This window comes from Phoxinus phoxinus (genome assembly GCF_949152265.1).
Source record: "Phoxinus phoxinus genome assembly, chromosome: 12".
Classification (NCBI taxonomy): domain Eukaryota; kingdom Metazoa; phylum Chordata; class Actinopteri; order Cypriniformes; family Leuciscidae; genus Phoxinus; species Phoxinus phoxinus.
Window position 1 is genome coordinate 27,797,630 of NC_136887.1, and position 22,533 is coordinate 27,820,162.

The 22,533-nt window shown below is 37.8% G+C and overlaps 1 protein-coding gene across 2 annotated transcripts in view; it reads right to left on the bottom strand.

Moving 5' to 3' along the window:
* The window catches only part of LOC307007758 (A disintegrin and metalloproteinase with thrombospondin motifs 2), a 149,099-nt gene that overhangs the window by 37,278 nt on the left and 89,288 nt on the right, over positions 1–22,533 (bottom strand). For both annotated transcript variants that reach the window (XM_079630072.1, XM_079630073.1), the window contains exon 4: positions 7,650–7,849. In XM_079630072.1, coding sequence (XP_079486198.1) covers positions 7,650–7,849 — 200 coding nt within the window. The remainder of the gene's footprint in view (positions 1–7,649; positions 7,850–22,533) is intronic.

Consider the following 22,533-nt stretch of genomic DNA (forward strand, 5'->3'; position numbering starts at 1 on the left):
CAGGGTCACATTTGATAAAATACATTTAGTCCCTATGAAGCTAACATACGTTTCAGCTTAAAACATAACTCTAGACTAGTCTGATTTGCTGGTTTTAGAGGGGTCTCGAGAAGAAAAAAACAGCTAGAACATCTCACGCCAGCTAAGATCAGAAAAGCATCCGAGGCCAGATAGTTTTCAGCATGGTTTTTCAGGTTTTACCAAATTTTGGGGGTCATTTGGTCCCCACAGACACATGCAGAAACACACAGACAAACTGCAGAGCTGGACTCAATGATGGTCAAGAGAGCCTTTTTCATTTCCCATGATTCTGCAGTTTGACTTCTCAGCCCGCGCCTCGGCCATCTTTACTTATTCAGTTTGCTGAAGGATGGGCCTAATGCACTGTGGGAAACGCGGTTCCCAGACAGAGAGGGAGACAGAGGCAGACAAATTGGTACAGAAGTTCAGACATTGTGTCCTCTGCCGCTCTGGAAGCCTGCTAATGAGACACTGAGATGTATACACAGCCAACAATAATGAGATTTCTGATGGACAGACTGCGGGAGGGGGAGCGAGAATAAGAGACGAAGACAGACAAGAAGAAAGGGGTTTAAAAGAGGGCGGCAAGGAAGAAGGAAAATGTGGAAAAGGATTATACAACATGCTTTCCGAACCCGATGTGTTGCTGCACCGACTCACCTGCTCTTTTACATTGCCAAGCAACCGGCAAACTTCAGAATGGGGTGGAGCCCTGTCTCTCTAACTCTCTCTCTCTCTCTCTCTCTTTGTATTCCTGGCATTCCCTCTTCGTTTGCTGTCATTCCTTTTGACTGTCAGAATATGTTTTGGTTGTGCTGTCTGTTTGTCAGTGTTTCGTTATGTTTCTGCAGACTTTGTTTTTACGATTCACAACTTTTCTGAATTCATCATCTCTTCCCCATCAGTTTTAAATAGTATATGTGTCTACAGCTGCCAAAAGCTTATCTTTCAAACTAGTGTATAGGCCTTTACCGTAGAGTTTGCCAAGATTTCTTCAGAAATTCTAAAGAGCGCAGCTCTTATGCTTGGTTGCCTTAGTAACTATGTTAATACAGATGCCAGGTGACCATGACTCCAGTGTTCCGAACTTTAATGATCGTTAAACTGAGGCACGACTTTCATACGGCACACACTGTGCAACACCTCAGGACTCAGCATTAGGAAAAGCAGTTCATGAAGGGATATAGCTACTGCCTTGTTTCCAGACTTCACTTCAAAGAAAAATAAATACATGGCTGGCAGTGAAAGTTTATTTCTCTCATATTATTACAGTATACGCTAGGACTGAAATCTATGATTTATACTATAGTATGTATTGGACTACTATGTGAGAGTAGCAGTGTATAAAGTGGCATTCTGCTGTCATTTGCATTTGTGCATTTTAGTAATCCAAAAAAAAGTAACTTACGATGCAATGTTTTTAAGCCAGTAATCTTTTGCTGTAGTGTGTCAGTAGGAAATATCAGTTTACCAAACATTCACTTTTACACAAGTGCCTAAAACTTTTCACCGTACTGTATTGCAGGTAGGAAGTGGACTTCAAGTGGTTTCTTCAAGTGGACTTGATGTTGGTGAAATCAGATCTCTGTGTGGAGCATATGTATATTCACAACTTTTCTGAATTCTTCATCTCTTCCCCTTCAGTTTCAAATCAGTATACCTGTCTCCAGCTGCCAAAAGCTTAATAGACATTCTACTAACTATAAGTAACTTTGCAACTACTTACAACTACCTCTCATTAATTTGCAACTACAGGTCAACTAACTCTCATGTACATGTACATGCAAAGTTACTTATAGTCCGTAAAATGTCTGTTGTGGAGCATCAAAATAAAGTGTTACTAGATATTAAGCAGACAGTCTACTAATACTGTAATGACTGATACCGGTAGGTGACATGCTGGAAAGTTAGTTAGTAATGTCTAAAGTGGACTAATGGAAATGTGTTGATTCAAGTAATAACATTTAAAAAAATATACTGATAACATTTAAAATTATGAGAATAAAGGACATTATTCTCGCAAAAGCTTTATTATCAAAATCTTAGATGTTTAAAATGTTTAACATGCTACTAAAATGCTGTTGTATACTGCAGCCCTACTACGCACATGCACACATTGTTGGAAAGCTTAATATTAATTAGAGTCACAAATCTTTATCAACACCAATAATGTTCTTCCTCAACCTCCTACAGAATAAAAACCCTATAGATTTCCCCCTCCCTCCCACCCATCTCTCTCTATGTTAATGACCGTGAGAGTGTAGGTCTCATTAGTACAGCCCTGGTTGCTGGCCTTGTTCAGGAGCACTGGGTTTCATCAGCCTACAGGTAACTAATGGAGACCTAGAGGTCGGCAAGTCAGAAAATCATTAATATCCCATTAATAATGCAGCAGGGGCTAGCATTGTGGCTTCACCGCTTTAGAGGAAGGAGGGGATAGTGAAGAAAATAGCAGAGGGTGCAGATAAGATAGAAGTAGAGGAGATAGAGGGAAAGAGAGGGGGGGGGGGGGGGGGGTAGTAGAGTGAGTAGTCAGTGCATGGTGTGTGTGTGGGGTGGGGGGGGGACCAACAATGACCAACAATCCCTCATCAAATAGATTAGTAGCCAGTGTAAAAGAGCCATGAAAAGGAGCCATTTAAAAGAGGTCAACTTATCAGAATCTTATCAGACCTGTTTATCATCTGGCCCTGCCAAACTGTAAAAAGAACATCAATAGAAGGGATTTAAGTGCCAAAGTGTTTCCTTAATCACAGATATAGTGATATTTTTTTTTTTTTAACAATACACTGTCAAAGGAATAGTTCACTCAAAAACCATCAATCAAAATAAACACCATTGTTTCTGGTATCTCAAGAAGCAAACATGACTGATGTCTATCTTACTGTATGACATCTCTTTTCAGTGAAAACCTAAATTTCGGTATTTCTCACATGGAGTTATCATAAAGCTTCCCTTAGATATGGAATATATCAAATAAGACATACAGTATGGAGTATTTTTATGGTGCTTTCATGATAATTTTTTTGTCTTTTTGGGAGCAACACAACACCTATCTTCATTCACTTTTATTACATTAAAAAGAGTGACTAGGAATTTTATATCTTATATAACTTTTATTTATATTTTCATTAATATGAGTTTTCATTTTTAGCTAAACTACTTCATTAAAGTTACCATGAAATCAAAATAGATTTTTTTAATGGAATATTTCAGTATGAATTATAAATGATTTATTCATGCACATCATAATTATTATTTTAATCATTTTTCCTCCTCTATGGGGAATAAAATATTTTTTCAACTTCCATTTCATGCCAACTAAGAAGTAAATATAATAAAAAATGTATTAATATAATTAAAATAATATACGGTAATAAATAATAATAATATATCACATTTTTGGCTAATTGTCAAGCTGTACTCATATTTTAAATGCCACAAAATGAACTACATAAAAAAATGGTGTATGATTTACTTTCTTCACAGGATTACACAAATTGCATAAGTGGTAAATTGAATCGGTCTACTGTATATTCTATCGTAATTGTACAATACTATTGTATAATGTACATGCGTCTCATGGTTTTATTGTAAATTCAGATGCTGCATCTAAAAAAAAATCACTACATAAAAGACCTTGCCAGTGCAAACAAATTTGGACAAATCACTCCCATACAAATATTTCAATCCCCATACAACTCTGATTTCACCTTGCATCCCACATATATATTATGCTGAATCATCATCGTCCTGTTTTAGTCCAGGAGAGGAAAGTGAATGAGCACAGAAATCCCATCAGGCTCTTGGCTGGCGGTCCTCCCAATCTCCCTTTCATTCTTCTGTGATGTACAGGAATGCTCAGAGATATGAGGGTATGCATTGGTGGACAGTATTTGCTCAGACTCATTACTGAATCTCTGCCATTTTCACTTGACATTTTGGACCATTATTACCTGTCTGACATTTGAGGGCCAGAACAACATGTCCATGAAGAGCTGATTACATAATGGTCCGTCTGCCCACATGTCTTGTTTACTCCTGAGGAGCGACTAATATAGAGGGAAGCAATTAATATTGTCGACTTTCAATTCACACAATTAATGCTACACCCAAAGGTCTCAGCTCCATTACACAGACCGCGGCACCGTCGAGGGGCTGTGATGCCGTGTTCCTGGATCTGATGTGGTACTTTCAGTTCTGTGCTAAAGGCAATCTTAGATCATGCATGTTCTGAGATTTCCCAAGATCGAAAACTAGAAAGTAGTATCAACAACAACAAACTCTCCCATAAAGAGCTTCTGCATCAAATACTGGTCCATTATCTTGACTGCAACACTAAATCTGAAAGTCCCAGACTTAAAGGGGTGGAATAAAGGTGAAGAATTGCTGATTGGTGGATTGGAAGGGTGGGCGTAAGTCAAAAGGCCTCCGGATCTTTTGATCCCTGTCTGACGCATCGATTCCTCATCATTTCCCATGGACCTATGAAGTGAAGCCAATCAATCTTAGTGCATTTTAAAGAATTGTTTCACTCAGTTCTATAAATTGAGGGCAGACCATTTCTTCGGAACAAACAAAAATCCCATTCACAAATACATCAACTCCCACACAGAGATTAATCGAATTAATTCAGGAAAACGCAAACCATTCAAAAACACTTTAGGCCAAAAATGAAGCAGGACAAAATGCAACATAATAAACAAATAGAAAGCTATATATTTAAAAGGTGTCAACTATACAAGTATCCATCCACCCATCCATCCATCCACCCATCCATTGGCTCCTATTACATTCATGAGCTGGAATTTGAATTGATAGGGCCTCATTTCTTAAATATAACGAAACATAACTATTAAATGTAAATATAACCTACATTTAATATGCATTTATATAGGTGGCTTGTCAAACATTGATTATTATTTGTTATTTCAGTTCAAATCCAAATCAAATTCAGGAATTTAAAAAGCTTCGAAAATTCTAAAGGCATTCTAAATTCAGTTGTGAATGGCGCTCAAGCCTGCCGCCTACATACAGTCCCGTAGACAGATCCCTTTTCAGGCAGACAGACAGACGGCTCCCACTCTCTCCTCCTGCTGGATCATTCAGAAAGACCAGCCACTGACCAGGGGATCATGAATGAAACACTGCAGAGGATTTTTCTCTCTGAGCAAACACAGCAAGTGACATTTACGCACACACGCTCAACACACACACACACAAATCCAATGCAACATAACAACAAACTCCGGTGCTACGCATAAAACATCATCAAACACAGCCCTTACGTGCAACAAACACTAAAAGAGAAGCAGCAAAGTGGGGAAGTCAGGGAAAATAGTTGGAGGAAAAAAGGGCAAAAACCTGCTTTATGTCTCTCTCTTTGCTCTCCTTGACTCTCGGAGAGCGAGGGAGACATGCTTTCCAAAAGTGAGCAAAGTAAACTTTCAAGAAGAAAGCAGCAAGAACTCAACGCGTGGGAGAGAAAGGAGACTCAATGTTATTTATATATTTCTGTTTATCTGTTTTCCTGTCATTTATTCAGAATGCAGCGTTTGAAACACCCCCTAGGATGAGAACGAGAGGAGAGGAAAGGAGATGGCAGCGGCACAGCTGCACAAATTGTTTGGGGACTCATGATGACTGGAGAAAATATGCAATATAGAGACAAATGGTGAGGTTATAATACATTTCTCTGTAGCCTTTTTCATCCCATCACATTTTATCTAAGATGGAGTGATCCATGATGTAGAAAAATGACTGCAGAACTCATCTAATATGTGTCTGTTTTTACCTCACATTATTGACTATTACTGATGATATAATATCTGGACGGCTTGAGATTTATTTTTTGACTGTTGGCTAGCTGATCTCTCTCTCTCTCTCTCTCTCTCTCTCTCTCTCTCTCTCTGCGTAGGTTTAATTTGTGGAGATTAAAGGACACATAGCAAGGAGCAGATGAGAGCTGTTTTGTCCTGAAGCATATTTTCTCCCCTGGCTTACTGCCACCCCAGAACACATGCCATAAAACCACTGATCTACTGCATCCAGCATTACCTGAGATTGACATCCTTCTCATCACAAAAAAAAAAAAAAAAACACAACACACACACACACCCTGACAATTACAGAGACAAATCCCACAAAATGAAATCAGCATAAAGTCAGCTAGACATCTACTCTAGAGACAAACGTCAGTGAGAGCTGACAGTACATGAAATATTTGCGCATGTATGATTTTAACTACTGCATGTATTCCTTTACTTCGATATCAGAAAACTGCTCCAAAATACTCCAAAGTGAAGTTTATAAACATTTAAAGCTAAAGCTGCTAAACAATTTAATAGCAATTAATCTCAAAATTGACCAGCTTCTAATCCTTTTTAAGGAATGAAAACTAAAAATATATGCAAATTAAACAATTTATGTGGATTATATGCCCACATAATTATACTAGCAGTAGATTTATACAACACTGATCTTTGCTCATCACAATTACATAAAAAAAATGATGCAATCGTTTTCAAACTACATCCAAATGCACAAGTGTAATTCTGAAATATGTTAAAAAGCCCCATGTTTTATGTGATTTACTATAAATTGGAGTTTAATTGAGAATACCTTTTAAATTACTATTTAAATCCCAAATAAGCATGAAAGAACAATTAAAATAAACTGAAATTCATATAACTAATTTTTAACTAAAACCAAAGTTGTTCAAAACAAACTTTGAATGTTGGCTTGACCTTGTTTGAAAATTTTGGAAACAAGGCAGAAAGACATAGATGGATGGATGGAGAGTCATCTTTTGTATGATATATAGATAGATAGATAGATAGATAGATAGATAGATAGATAGATAGATAGATAGATAGATAGATAGATAGATAGATAGATAGATAGATAGATAGATCTGATGAAAAGCTGAAGTGCAGAATGATGTCAATCAAATCATTGATCCAAACTGGCGGAAGTGAGAGACTGTACGTTTTGAACGCTTATATATTCTAAATGCAAATTTTGTCATTGTTTTGGAGCACTAGTTATAGATAACAGTAAGGCTAACATAAACATACTAAAAGCCAAAAGAAATTCTTTGATTTCATGGTGACTTTAAGGATAACCAAAGAAAAGGAAAAAGAGAAAATCACTCACTGATCTTGACTGAGTAACTTTTGTAGGTTTAATAAGGATTTATCAATATATAATTTATAATTTACGCAGTAAAGACTGTGAAGTGTTTGATAACTATTTAAATTCTGTATATATATCCTACCTGTTAATTAGGTGCGATTAATCGTGATTAGTTACAGAAAAATGTGTGATTATTTAATTATAATTTTTTATTCGATTGACAGCACTAAGACAGACTTTGAAAGCCCGACTTCAAATGTTTTGAAAACACTGCAGGATTGAATATAAATGCTATAAACAGTAGTACCTCAGGTGTCAACACCGTGTCTCTAATGCTTCACCACCAGTCGGCTTCATCTCAGCTGTTTATTATAATGCTGTCTTACGCCTGTAGAATTGCTGCGTTGTTGACAGAATAGTTTCTATCGTTCTTTGATTTTTCTCAAGGGTAACCCAAACACAACAGGCAGCGTGGGTGGCTCGAGCACACTTACGATGTTCATAAGAGTGAGGAGGTACTTCTCCACATGTTGCTGTTCATGAAACTGCACCACGGAGTCGTCCACCCCCAGCAAAACCTCAATGTTGTAGACTCGTTCGGGGGACTGTCTGCGGGCCCGTCGGCTCTGGTTAATACTGCGTTCCACGCCCTGATACAGAGTCTCAAGATCCAACAGTCCGCCCAGATCAGCACCTATAAAAAAAAATCAGAAATTGAACAGTTTTTTTAAGTGTAAACTAACACATCATTACAGAAATGCACAGACTGTCTTTTCCTTTTAAGTGACATTGTTGAAGACGTGAAAGGAAAAGCTGTTTTGTGCCATAAGAAAGCTATCAAAACACTAGCCACTATATGTGGTGTCATGAGGTCATTTCCTCGCCAGGCGGAGAGATGGAACATGGAGGAGAGAACACATTGAGGAAGATCTATCACCTTGTCTCCATCACCCAATCAGCTGGGGGCATCTTCTATGCTCCAATTATGTAACGTTTCCTAGGCAACCTGCTCATGGGTAAACCAACGCTCGGTGCAGACTAATATTAGCTCACCAGTCACTTTCTTATTGGATGATAATCCGAGAGTAAGAACAATATTCATCATCCTAATGCTGAGAGTCAGTAACATATTATTACAGGGCAACAGAGGCAAGAAGACAAGCACAGAAAATTCCCAATAAACCAAATCGAGAGGTGTTTGAGTGTTTTCTTTTCTTTCTTTCTTTCTTCGTTGGTGTTTATTATGAAGGATTTTGTAGGGTTGTAAACTTCCTCTCACCAGCAGGTGTTCATTATATCACAGCCTGTGTCAGCAGATTTTCACCCAAAATTAGAAGAAAGCTTCGGTACAACAAAAGCAATTAACATGCTCTTGGCTCATGCCTTTTAATATGCAAATAATATGAAAATTACAAAAAATGTCTGAAGTGATCCCATTTTTTTATTCTATTAAAATTATAGTTTAATTAACAGTATCTATTTTGTAGAAGTATCTGCACCAGGCGGATGTTATAGCACAGTCTGCTCAAAGCTGTGATGACCTGAAGGTGGGGGAGAAAAAGCCACCATGTTGCAGCAGTGCCTTGTTCAGCAGAAGTGAGAAGAAGAGGAACAGATCCCTTCAGGATCAATCTTAGGACCTGTTAATAATAATTGAGAAGCAAATTAAAAAGTATTAAATATTAGAAAACATGAATTTATTTATTTTTACCTAACCTACTTACACTGAGTCCACACATCATTTTTTTAAAGTTTGGGGTCAGTCTTTTTTTTTTTTTTTTTTTTTAAGTACTTAATTAATTTATTGATTCATTGTTTTATTGTAAATGCCTTCTAAATTAGTGCTGTTCATTTGGCTTTCTATTAATCATGAAAAAATGTAACATGGTTATTAATTACATATTAAAGCTACAATATGTATTTTTTTCGCCGCTAAGGGTCGCTAACCTCTTACAATAACAAAGGCGTAGGTTTATGACGCAGTGACGACCTGAATGATGGGACTTGCTGTCATGCTGATGGATCTAATTATGTTAATGGATGAGTGAAAACATTCATGTTTTTTAACATTACAGTTGTATGAAGCAGGTCGCGATTGCTAATAATAGACAGATATCACACGCGAGTCCCGCGGATATAAAGCAAAAAGGATATTTAATTCTACCCGCAAGTACCGGTACTCACACAGGTCAGTTTATTTGACGAATTAAACTTATGAGGTAACGCAGCGCTGTTTCACTTGGTCTAACGTTACACTATCATACTAAACAGCATCTGAGTGTGTTGAAAGTTATAATGTTATTCTATAGTGTTAGTTCGTTTGCTATATGAAACTAGCAGTAAGCTAGATCAACATTAGAATAACATACTGATCATATTCTACGCTGTCAAGTCGTGACTCATGAAACTCTGTCTGGTCCAAGTTTGTCACGGACGTGGAGCTCTCGGCATCTCGAAAACGCGATGCCGATATTGAGCCTCATTTTAGTTCTCCTTATTTGTCCCAAAGTCTGCTTGCCCTGGTCCATAATGTTTGAACGAAATAAGAACACCGTGCCACGCTAAACGTTACGCACTACAACCCCCCTCCCCCCACCCCCACCGTATTACCCTACTGGTGACGACTAACCTCCATCTATGACATCTGTCTTTTTCAGCTATTCAGTTTCATTTCGTGATCCTCCAAAACTTGACCCATCACCCTGTCTGTCAAATACACACAGCTCCGTTCTGATCTCAAGAGAGAACATTCACATTCAGGCTGAGGAGTCCTCGCCCTTATCAGGACACAAAGCTACTTTGTCTTTCAACCTTTGAAAATGTCAAGAGAACCTATAAGGGAGAGAAAGATGGAAGAAACGCAAGAAGGAGAGAGGGAAAGGGTGCTCAGACTGGTAGGACATTTGAAAAGATTGATATCATGTATAGTTGTGGTTCTGTTTGGCAATGTTAGGGAAAGTTTGACTGAGTTTGTGAGCTGTGAGTGTGTTTTAGTCACAGATGTACATGTTCACAGAACGTTGCTCCAGAATCACAGTGTCATCTTATGAACCTAAAGTACTGAACTCACAGTAGCTCGTTTCACTTCAACTCAAAGCATCACATGCTCATCTCTATGAGTGACAGATTTATGGGTCGCCGGGCCGCCAAACTGCAAAAGCACTGAGACAGAACGAGAGTTTGGTACATTTAGAGCTGCCCGCTGACACATGCACATAGAAATGCACACACATATGAATACACTTTACACTTCCTTATCTTAAATAAACATCTTAAATCTGGTACAGCAGATTTCAATCTTTCAATTTCAAAGCAACTTTTGTAATAAGACTGTGGCAAAACTTGTTTCAGTGTCCTTGTTACACATGCTACATGTAGTTACTATAGTAATAACTATACAGTACATGCATAATTGCATGCAACTAGCCCTAAATGTAACCTAGTATTAACTCTAACCTTACAGTAACCACATGTTGTTAATTGATATTACTCAGTACTTAGATGTATAATCACACTGTAACAAGGACACCTTAAAATAAAGTGTAACCCAAAACCCACTTGTGCACTTAAAGTCCAAAAGCAAGTGAGCAGCACGATGAGTGACAATGAAGCCTCGCCCATTCATAAGAGCAAGAACAATCGATTCCTGACCAATCAAATTTGACAATTCTGGAATATGATGATGTATTAGCACCATGGCAGGTAGAATCAGCTGTAAATAAACTGTATCTTGACTCTAAAATGATTATACACAAACATCAACAGAAACAGTAACGTGGACTCTCTAAATGACCTCTAAGTCACTTCACATTTGACCTCTGACATCACGTAAAAAACATTCAGTAGTGCATTCCACTGTGTGTGTCCATGAGAGTTTTCCAGCACATAATATTGTCCCTTATGTAGCAAAAGCACAATAACGTTCTGTGTGCAAACAGCTTGCGCATTGGCGGTGCGCCGGTGATGTCAGACAATGTTTTTAATTAGAGTGTGAGAAAGTGTGTACATGCAGCAGATGTACAAGCGAGCCTTTCTGTGTTCTTGAGGAAGGGTATCGCAACCTTAGGGAAATCTGATCCAGCCACACACATTTTCTAACAGCCAGTGCTCAACTAATGCTCTTTCTGCCTTTTAATCTTTAATGGTGTGTTGTAAAAGCCGAGATCAAATTAAGCCTTTAGGACCAGGCCATTTAGAGCTGGTAATGATATCAGTAACTAAATCATCTCCAGCGGTAATAAAGTATGCCATTTGATTAAGCTCTATATTAATGCCAACAATGCACTAATGTTTACTATGTGGTAAGTAAACCGGAAATATTACTGTAGAACAGAAGTCAGCAACCTTTTTGACATGAAGTGCCATTTTTAATATATAATAGTAATCACATTGTCATATCACCTTCCCCATGTAATATAATACAATATACTATGTAAAAGTATCTACTGTATATTTAAGTAATATCTAAACATGCCCATTTATTACTATATTATGATGATCTCGAAGACTGCACTTAAGACTGGAGAGTCATCTTGTGTATGATGCTGTGAGTGACAGACATGCAGACAGACAGACAGACGGACGGACGGATGTATATACAGACCTACAGACAGACAAAGTAACCAATAACCACAGTAATTGAACAAGGTTTCAATAGACAGCTTTGATTTATCAAATTTGGAATATTTCGTTTTTAGTGTTCCATAATCTTTATAGCTGACTGTCCTCAAAGTCAGACATGTACAAGCAACAGCAAAGCACCATGGGAGAAATGCTCCACTGGGCTATATCAAGCCATCCAGCAATTCACACATTTAACTCTGGATATCTACACAGGGGGAACGATTTCATAAGAGTGCCATAAAAGATCCTCTTATAAAATAGAAGAAAGAGGGAAAAAGACGGTTTTCAGCCTTTTTTGTCACTGCCAGATCTTAAAGATAAACAGAGAAATCCACCCACTCATGCCAAGATGGGAGGGGTCCTCCTCCACCACCTCCTCCTCCTCGGCGTCTCTGCACCAGACGCCTGCTCTCTCTCAGGTCAGCCTTACATTCTTCATTTCTCCCACCCTCTGTGTCTATCAGTGGCAAGATATGTTTTCAGTTGAATGCTGGGAGATTGAGTTTGAGGCTGTTGTTTAAACACACAGAACACAAAATGTGTGTGCAAGACTGTGATTGGCTGCCTTATGGAAATTGGGGTGTATAATGGAAAAAAGGACACATTTGAAATACCTACATGAATATGGTGACAAGGAATCGGAGTAGGCCTACTGTGGTTTTACAATAATATAATCACTTTATCTTGATAGCTTTATCACTCATATTATTTATCTTTCATTCTCATTAATATTTTCTTCAAGTATCTACTTTCTCTCAGATCTGTCTCATAAAATTCATTAGAAAAAAATTACAAATGTATGGCGCTGTACATTTAAATTGCATGCTGAAATTGAATGAGAAAAGTTAGAGGTCTATTCTCAATACTGGAGAAAAAATATGCGAGTTTACTAGAGTCCTTTTCTCAGAAAAATCTGAGAAACAGGACACTTTCATTAGGCAAAAATCTATTTAATATTACTTCAATGTAGGAGAAATAATTGAGACAAGAGATTTCAAAAGATTTGTAAGTGTACACATTCATTGTAATCAGAGTATTGCTAGAGAATCAATACTGCTTACAGTAATATGAGGCTAAGCGTATAGTAAGTGATCGTTTTTCATACTACAACTAATTTTGATACAATACTACAATTTCTAATGTAACATCTCTAAAGCACTCCTACACATGGCATCTGCTTAATAAAACAGCCATTTAAAGGGATAGTTCACAAAAATGAAATCTCTGTTATCATTTATTCACCCTCATGATGTTCTAACCCTTTTGACTTTATTCTATGGAACATAAAATAATATATTTTAAAGAATGTTGGTAAACAAACAGTTTTTTTTAACTTAACTGTCAGAAAAAAGAAATACATACAGGTTTGGACTGACATCATGGTGAATAAATGTTATTTTTTTTCCTTCTTTTTTTGTAACTACATCAATAAGCTCAAAAGTAAAAACTGACCTGGCGTTGTCACTGTCCATGAATGTGGGCCGCAGAGGTCAGTGGATGAACCCCAGAACAGTGACAGATGAGTAGAAGCAACAGACAAGGCCACACTGACCTCCAAAGCTGTTGACATGGCAATAGTCTCACTCTCCACACAGATACAACAGTAGGCTACAGGAATAGACAGCGCGGGGACTGTACAGGTGTCTCTTACAAACTTATTCTGGCTCACAAAGATCCTGGAAGTCAGCTGGAAATATGGCCAACATCAACAGCTGCTCTCAGAAATTCTTTCTATCTATCTATCTATCTATCTATCTATCATCTATCTATCTATCTATCTGTCTATCTGTCTATCTGTCTGTCTGTCTGTCTGTCTGTCTGTCTGTCTGTCTGTCCAATGTCTACTAAATTTCAAACTAATGGCAATGATGAGCTCACATATCCTGATTTCAAAAAGCCTTTCAATTTCTTAGAAAAACATTTGATGACTGTAATGCAACACTTTGGGTTACAAAATCCTAATTTCAACAGAACCTTTGCCTCAGAAAAAAAATTGTATTCTAACAACCCATTTGCTCACATCTTCGAGGTTTCATTATAGCTGTGTTAAAAGTGTGAATTATAACCAATTTTAACTGGAATCTGTGTATGTCTTTAGTCCCTGACCTTTCTCTCTATGGAAACGTTTCTCAAAGCTCTCTGCATTACAGCAAATATGTGCCATTAAAAGGGAAGCAAGATCAATGTCAGTGAAGAGAAGGTGAAAAATGGCAACAGTCATTAGCAGCGTTTCCACTGTCAGACCAAAAGCGGGCGTGCAAGTGCCTGCCAGGACCAGTCAAGTTTCCACTATCACTTCCGGGGCTTGATTGGGCCTCATCGGGTCTTCCACGGGTTCAAAAGGCAAGGCCAGCTCGGGCTTGAGGATTGGTTACGAACAAAGGCACAGTTTATCTCAGTCTGGAGAGGGCAGCGGCGCGGATGATATCATATACCTGCATCAGCATTAAAGGGTTAGTTCACCCAAAAATTTAAATCATCCCATGATTTACTCACCCTCAAGCCATCCTACTGTAGGTGTTCTTCTTTCAGACAAAAACAATCGGAGATATATTTAAAAATATCCTGGCTCTTCCAAGCTTTGTAATGGGAATGAATGGGAGGTGAGATATTGAGGCCCCAAAAAAAGTCACCCATCCATCATAAAAATAATCCATACGGCTCCAGAGGGTTAATAAAGGCCTTCTGAAGCGAAGTGATGGGTTTGTGTAAGAAAAAAAATCAATATTTAAGACTTTTATTAGCTATAATAACTATAGCTTCTGGCAGTCCTACAATGTCCTACCTGCCTTCCATACCTCCGTGCGCAGACATCACGTCATCAAAGCATTTCACACTATGAAGAGACCACCGCAAAGCAGCCACCTTTTACAATTCCTCCTGAACCAAAACAACAAGATTATGCTGCGTTCATGCCATAACTAATGCAACTACATAACTAATGTAATTGATAGAAACCCATGACGTTAGACTTGGAGCAGTTCATGAATTGATGTGTTTCAATGCCAACACTATCACTGGTGAAATGAATCTGCCGCAGTCAGGTGGTACAGGTCAGTGCTTTTTAAGTAGTTTATTTTCATTATTATTGTAATGTAATGTGCTTTGAGACACAAGGTAGTTTAACGTCATCTCTCATGACACTTTTGTTTGCTCCCTGCTGCACGCGTTAATGTGTTTTGAAGGAGGCGTGGCTTTCAAGAGCGCAATGAAGGGAGGGTGTTATGCTTTCAAAGCTACCTCGCTATTGCTAACCTCGCTGAAAATTGCCTTCCCTACCTTTAACATGTCCAAGCTCATCTTTAAATGCTCTTTCAATAAAATCAGATACTTACTGATACATTACACTTTTTCCACTTTTTTTCCACACACACTCTTTTTCACTTCATTTCACTTTTTTTTCAGCGTTTTGATTCCAAGATGAGATTATTTCAGTTAGCTGCCACATACAGCTATCTCAACTGCAAAAAAATAGTACAAAAAAATCTTGAGTAGAGAGGGGGTGGAGAAAAACAAAAGGTGTGAGACAATATGTATGCAAATTATCCCGGGTAGAAGTTCCCACAGGGAACGTGGATATATATCAGTTATGATTTATGGAAATTCATCAGGCAGTTATATACTTTAATTGAGGAAACCTATAGAAAAATTACAGGTCATTTTCAAATAAGGATGTACATTTGTTTGAGTGAAATCTGCCTCTCCAATAAACAGAGTATTCCGGCATAAATTAGAGACACTAAATAAAAAATTATGAACACATATCTAAAGCCAGAATTATGAAGTATAATTCTTCATAATAAATCATTCCACTGACAGATACAATTATTAATCAAAATATACTCTACACAGAGAAAAACAGTTACTGTATGGTTTACCAGTCGATTGCATAATATTACTATTTTAACAATAATTGGAGAAAATTTGGAGTAAATTTGCCCTGTTCTATGCACATTTGCACATGGGTCACCATGCAATATACAACCATGCAATGTTGTCCCTTCATGGTATCGGTGTTCTCTCTTGGTACACATTGGCAAGCTCCATCATTAATCAATAAACTCATCCGTCTGTAACACTATATTCCTCCAGCAGCAAAGTAACCCTTCTTGTGTTTTCCAATTTTAATAAACTGCAATTTTAATGGGATTATCTGTGGCGGATTGCCGCACCAGAGCAGATGTCCAGTGCATGTCATTCCCATGGCACCGACTGAATAAATCTGGACTGCCATTTCTCAGAATCCTTGGAGAGAATCGGATTTTCAGGCACACTGTTTACTCTCATCTCTGATAACTGTGCCTTTTTGTGCAAGCAACTGCAATGCAACTTACAGTATATTAATGCGACCTGAAACATAAAAGGGACCTAAACAACTGAGCAACTTTATTCTTTTTCGCGAACCACACAAAATTCAGTATAACCTGCTGCTAAAAGCTTTAAAATAGTGCTGCGTTGTATTTAAATTAATTTTAGCACAAACACGGCACCTTTTTATTTAAATTTGACTCGTTATAGATTGTGCCTTATTAATATCTGATTAACAACATTTCTATAGATAATTGGTCACTAATACAGCATAGACAACATGTTCATTCTTAATACATTTGAATAAAAAAAAGTGTGCATTAACAGCTGTCATAACTGAGGATTATTAAAGACTATTTGCAGAGAAAATGCCTCATATTAAGCAATAAAATCCATAATAATCGGAAACAATATGCTAAAATGTGCATAGGGTACAACAAGGAACTGGATATACTGTACCTTGTGGGTGTGCATTAGTGAAAGAACGCAGGACAGAGGGATATGCTATACAATAGAGACCGGACAGTAATATCGTTTGGACAGAGTCAGCACTGAACATGTAACAAGGGGAAACAGACAGGGGAAATGTTAGGGCTTATCTTTCTCTGATGAAATTCAATAACAGCCTTCAAAGAGGGTTATTTTTTCCGTTTCCAATTTGAACACGACACTGAGTGTTATTTAATTCTCCTCATTTCACTGCACAGGTAATGTCCTCTAATCCAACAGTACACAGATCAGTGAGAGACACAGAGAGAGAGAGAGTTTCACTTAAGACCTGTGATAAATTAATGATCAAGCTGTAACAGCATTAGACAATAAACAAATCAAATTACTTTGTCAAGAAAACTACCAGGCCGGTTCCTGACTGTCCCATGTCACTATAATACTGAGGTAGCGTTGACCTCTCTTGTCTCTGTAACCTAGTTTGTAGCAGTCCAAAGGAAGAGTAGTGTGTTGAGAGTGAATCATCACTCACTGTGATTCTACAAAGCATGTGCATGAGAGCAGCTACTACTTGTACTTTCTTATGATAAGGTTTACAACAAAGACAGGATTTCGCTTTAAAATTAGACAAAATCTCAAAAGTTGAGCTTAGGCCTACTTGTTTTTTTTTTTATCTTTGATGCATACTTTGAAGTCAGTAAGACCTTGATTTTGAAAGAAGTTAATATGTGTATTTATTAAGGATGCATTAAAGGGGTAGTTTAACCAAAAAATATAAATAAAAACTGTCATCATTTACTCACCCTCATTTCGAAGAATGTCTGTTACCAAACAGTTTATGGGCCCCACTGACTTCCATAGTATTTTTAAAATTTTTTTGCCAACTTTCGGCTTGGTGTGTCCCGGCTTTAACACTACTCCTAAACTTAACCATCACTGAAAACTTTCTGCATTTTTACATTTTAAAAAACTGATTTATAAGTCTGATTTATAAGCTGTTTTCGTCATGGGGGACAACAAATTTTGCTCACAAAGATGGCACTATCCAAAATCCTTGTCGTTGTGGGGACATTTTTTTGTCCCCATGAGGAAAACAGCGTATAAATCAAACTAAGGAATGTAAAAATGCAGAAAATGTTGTCTCCATATTGTAGGGTTTACCAGGAAAGCACACACACACACACACACACACACACACACACACACACACACATAACACAATATGGTTTTGCGACTACATTCGGGTGAGTAAACAATGAATTTTCTTTTGTGGGTGAACTTTCTTTTTGGGGGGGGGGTAAACAAACAAACACACTATTACATAACCTCTCCATTTCCATTTCTACTTCAGGTATTGAGACCTCATTATATGTACTTCAAACACAGTTCTCTATTATGAGAGAATAGTCTTACAGTCCCCATGTCAATAGAATTAGGAACCTTTAAATGGCAATTTCCCCTCGTCTCACATAGCACAGTCAGGTCAAGCACTACAGCAGTTTGCTAAGGTCTACATGAAGTGTGTGCCCCAAATGAGTTCATTAGACACAGCACAACAAAAGCAGCAATGCAGCAAAGTGCAGCAGACAGTGACAGCAAACACACGGCCCTGCGCGTTTGTTCTGACAATACGGCGTGTTTCCTCTGTTGCCACACAAGCTATGCAATTAAACCAGCCACGTAGCGAGCATGTGCTAATTCAAGCTCTAAAGCTCCAACCCAGAAGCCAAAGCGCATAGCCCTAGGAACGTCAAGTAATGAGATAGCTTCCTTTTCCCCTGCTATTCTTGACAGAATGGTACGGACAGCAAGGGAAGGGTGTAAAGAAAGAGGAGGCTGGGGAAAAAAAAGATTCTGCTCTCTCTTCTCCTTTTCCCTCACCCTCTCGCTCCTCTTGTTCTGAAGGCACTGGCCCGCCATTCTCTATCCAATTTTAATGAAGTGGGTCTCACTACGATGCTGGTGAAAATTGCCTTTTGGTCTCTGCATGTGAACGTGCGTGTGTGTGTGTGTGTGTGTGTGTGTGTGTGTGTGTGTGTGTGTGTGTGTGTGTGTGTAAGAGAGAGAGAGAGAGAGAGAGAGAGAGAGAGAGAGAGTGTGCCCGGAGCCCTCGAGGCCTTTTAATCTCTAAATGTGTGTGTGAGAGACGATGTGATTTATGGACTACAAGCTCATGGCATCATCAAGAAATACAAACGCTCACATCACATGACATTCCTGACAGCAAACACTGAACTAATTCAAAACACCCAATGTGAATCAACGAGGCTTGACACGGGTTGGGAACTGTGAACTGGTTCGTATGCAGAACCAGTTCTATGTTAATAACAAAAAATAATAATAATAAAAATTAGGGCTGTCAGTTAAACAGCGCCGAGCCGCGTCTAGGACAACTTGTATCGCACATTGGACGCGCACTTTCTCAGTTTATGGCCAGCAATAAAAACGCCGGTGTGTGTACACTCATAGAGAATAATGTGTTCGAATTTTAAATACGAGGCGCTGCGCGACGTGGCGCTGTGCTTCTCGTCCGGTGTGCGACCCCCTTTAACGTTACGTTTTGAGTTGATGAATGATGAGCGCGAGACGCCGAAATGGATGCCAATAAGATTCTGAATGGAAAGTTTACTTTTAAAAAGTTGCCAAATGGTTTAATTGACAAGACCAAAGTGATCTGTGTGTTGTGTCGTTGTGAACTGAGCTATGATCGCAGCAAGTCTAGTCTGAAATACCACTTGATGGCCAAGCACACACACAGCTGATGTGTTTCTACGCCCACTCGTCAATATCAGTAACGTTACCTCGTCAGTATTTCTTTCACCCTTTTATTGATGGACAGTGTTACATTGTGTGAGAGATTATTTGCTCCAAGTTAGAGTGTTAGTGTGAAATTGAACACAGTATATGCCAATGTTGTTTTCAATAAAAAAACATTTGCACAAAGCAAGTCGATCCACTTTTCCATGTTGATAAGAGCATTAAAATGAGAAAAAATAATGGGACAAAAGAAATCAAGAGACATTTAGAACAGATAAAAATGTGTGATTAATTGCGATTAATCGCGAGTTAACTATGACATGAATGCGATTAAATATTTTAATCGTTTGACAGCACTAAAAAAATACAAGAATTGACTACTTACCCAGCTAACAGGGAACATTCTCAGAATGTTTCTGACAAGGTTCTCTCAAAGTTATGAACAAACATTATAATCCAGTAACATTCATAGAACGCTCATTCAGAGTTATCTGGTCTTTAATAATGTTCTCAAAACGATAACATAAAAACATTATTTATACATTGCTCATGGAATGTTTTTTTTTCGTCTAACATTTTTAAAATATTACTACTAGTTCCAGAATGTTTAGAGAATTTTAAATTAATGTTCCCATAATGTTTGCATTACCCCTATTTGGGTGTGAGCTACGCCATTTTTGTGTGCATCCCCTTAAATGCAAATTAACTGCTGCTCCTGCCCCCTTACCAGAAGAGGGTGAAGTCTTTACCACTTTACAGCAGTGGGTGGATTTTTCCTTTATAGGCTGGTTGTTTACATACACTTGACACACATCTGTGTTCAAACACTTATAAAAGTAAATTTTGCATAATAGGTCCCCTTTAAATGACTTTAGTTACTGACTGGTTGGTCATATAACAATGTGTAGTTTAAGATACACATATGCATAATTACGCAAAATTTATTGTTTTATATAATTAAGGCTAATTACTGCATTGCATTTTTTTATTTATTAAAACGTTTTTCTAATTATAATTTTTTTGTTTTTGTTTTTTGTCTTTACAAATATATACGTATAAAAGTGCTCAAAGAATCATTAATGGAACCACTAGAAGGAATCAGAACCGCAATTCTTATTTCTAGTCATGATACCCGAAAATAAAATATAGGCCTACAGTATGTTGTATAAATAACTATTCCCAAAACTACAGTAAAAACACAAAGTTATCAATTACATTTAAACATTTTCCTATACATTTCATTAGGGTTGCACACCTTTAAACAAGCACAGAGACACATATAGAAGAGGACATTGTGACCATCTCGCTAGAGATACTGCTTAAAAATTGATGCCATCATTTTCTCTCATTAATAATGACAGGGTTACTGATTGGTCTGCAAACAGCTGCAGTGTGTGCGTGTGTGATGAGAGAGGATCTGTAGGCCAAATGTACATCATTCAACAGGAATAATGTGCCAGACATCGATGCACTGGGTCACAGTGAAGAAAAGGTGACACTAACTGAGAGAGCAAGAGAAATGGTGAGGTAGTGGGTGAGGAAAAACAGAGCAAGGAAAACACACGTTTGTGTTGACTGTGAGCTAGTCTTTTACATTGATTCACAGCGGCTGTAACTCTAGCTTTGTGTTAGGAAGGTTTACTCACCATAGCCACCAGTGTGAAAGCCAACACAAGTCACACAAACACCATTCAACACTGTCAACGTCCACACCTAGCAGTTGTAACCGATGCTAATGGATTCGACACCATGCCTTGGGTGAAACTGTGCTGTGATTACAGACATGAAAACTAGACCTCTTAAAATAATACTGTGACTTGCACTGAAGTGTTGATGGCTCTCTGATTTTCACAGCTGGTAATCTCATATGTTCATTAAAAATAACCTGTGCTGTGCACTGAAGAAAACCAGAAGCAACTCTGACAGCTGCTACATGGGACGGCTGATTTGATGTATAAAGGAGCAAAAAAGCATATTGAGCAAAACATGTATCTTGTGCGGTCTAAATGAATACATCACTTATTTCTTAAGCACCTTGCTTTGTAAAGGCCTTTATTGAATACATTATGTTAATGCAAACCATAAATACAATGTCCATACGCTCAATTTGAATATACTCGAAATTCCAGGTGTAAATTATACTTTCACCTGAGCTGATTTACAATATAAAAAAAAAACAAGGACACTTGTTCATCCACTTAAAATGCACATCTACTGTACAGTAAGAAACAAACAATGTCCAGTCAGATGTGATGGAAGCTGCTTAACAATCTTGGCTCCTAATGCAAAGCTTCCATATTTGAGCCTAGTTTATCCTAACCCTGCTTATATTTCAGAGATAGGTGGATTTTCTAGTTATTTATATATTTATATTCCAAAAAATGTCACCTAATCAAAATACCACAATATGAAAATAGTAATTTTACTACCTTTAGGTACTTTTAGAGGTCACGAGGGTAGGGCAAAATTCTGAAATAAAGAATGGGCTTCAGTTTAATTAATGAGTTGAAATTTGAATTGGAATGACAGAAATTAAAAATGTAAAGAAAATCAAAACAGGCAGTGAAAAGAAATCTTCCACTCTGGTTCATAAAAGTTAAAGGGATAGTTCACCCAAAAATGAAAATTAGCCCATGATTTACTCACCCTGAAGCCATCCTTCAGACAAATACAATCAGAGTTATATTAAAAAATGTCCTGGCTCTTCCAAGCTTGATAATGGGTGTGAATGGGTGTTTGACTGTGCTAGTCCATTAAAGCGCATCTATTCATGAGGGGGGGGGGGGGGGGGGGGGGATAAAGGTCTTCTGAAGTTAAGCAATGCGTTCATGTAAGAAAAATATCTATATTTAAAACTTTATCGACTAAAATAGCTAGCTTCCGGCTGACGGCTGTACGCTTGGCTAGGATGGCTTCAGGGTGAGTAAATCATGGGCTAATTTTTATTTTTGGGTGAACTATCAGTTTAATTTAAAACTTTCAAACAAAATCTTGAGAAACTTTTAAATTACATTTTATTTCTACTTCCTTTTTCAAACTGGAATTGTAATTCTGCCTTATCTTTGTAACCTCAGTTAAAATTAAGGAATATATACTGTTTACACGATAAGATTGAGGGGCTGTTTACACGACAACGTTTTCAACTAAAACTTTAAAAATGTATATACATTTTGGCCGTTCATTTACATGACAACAGCATTTTGGGGGCCTGAAAATGTGCAAGTTTTAGAAAACGATACCGTT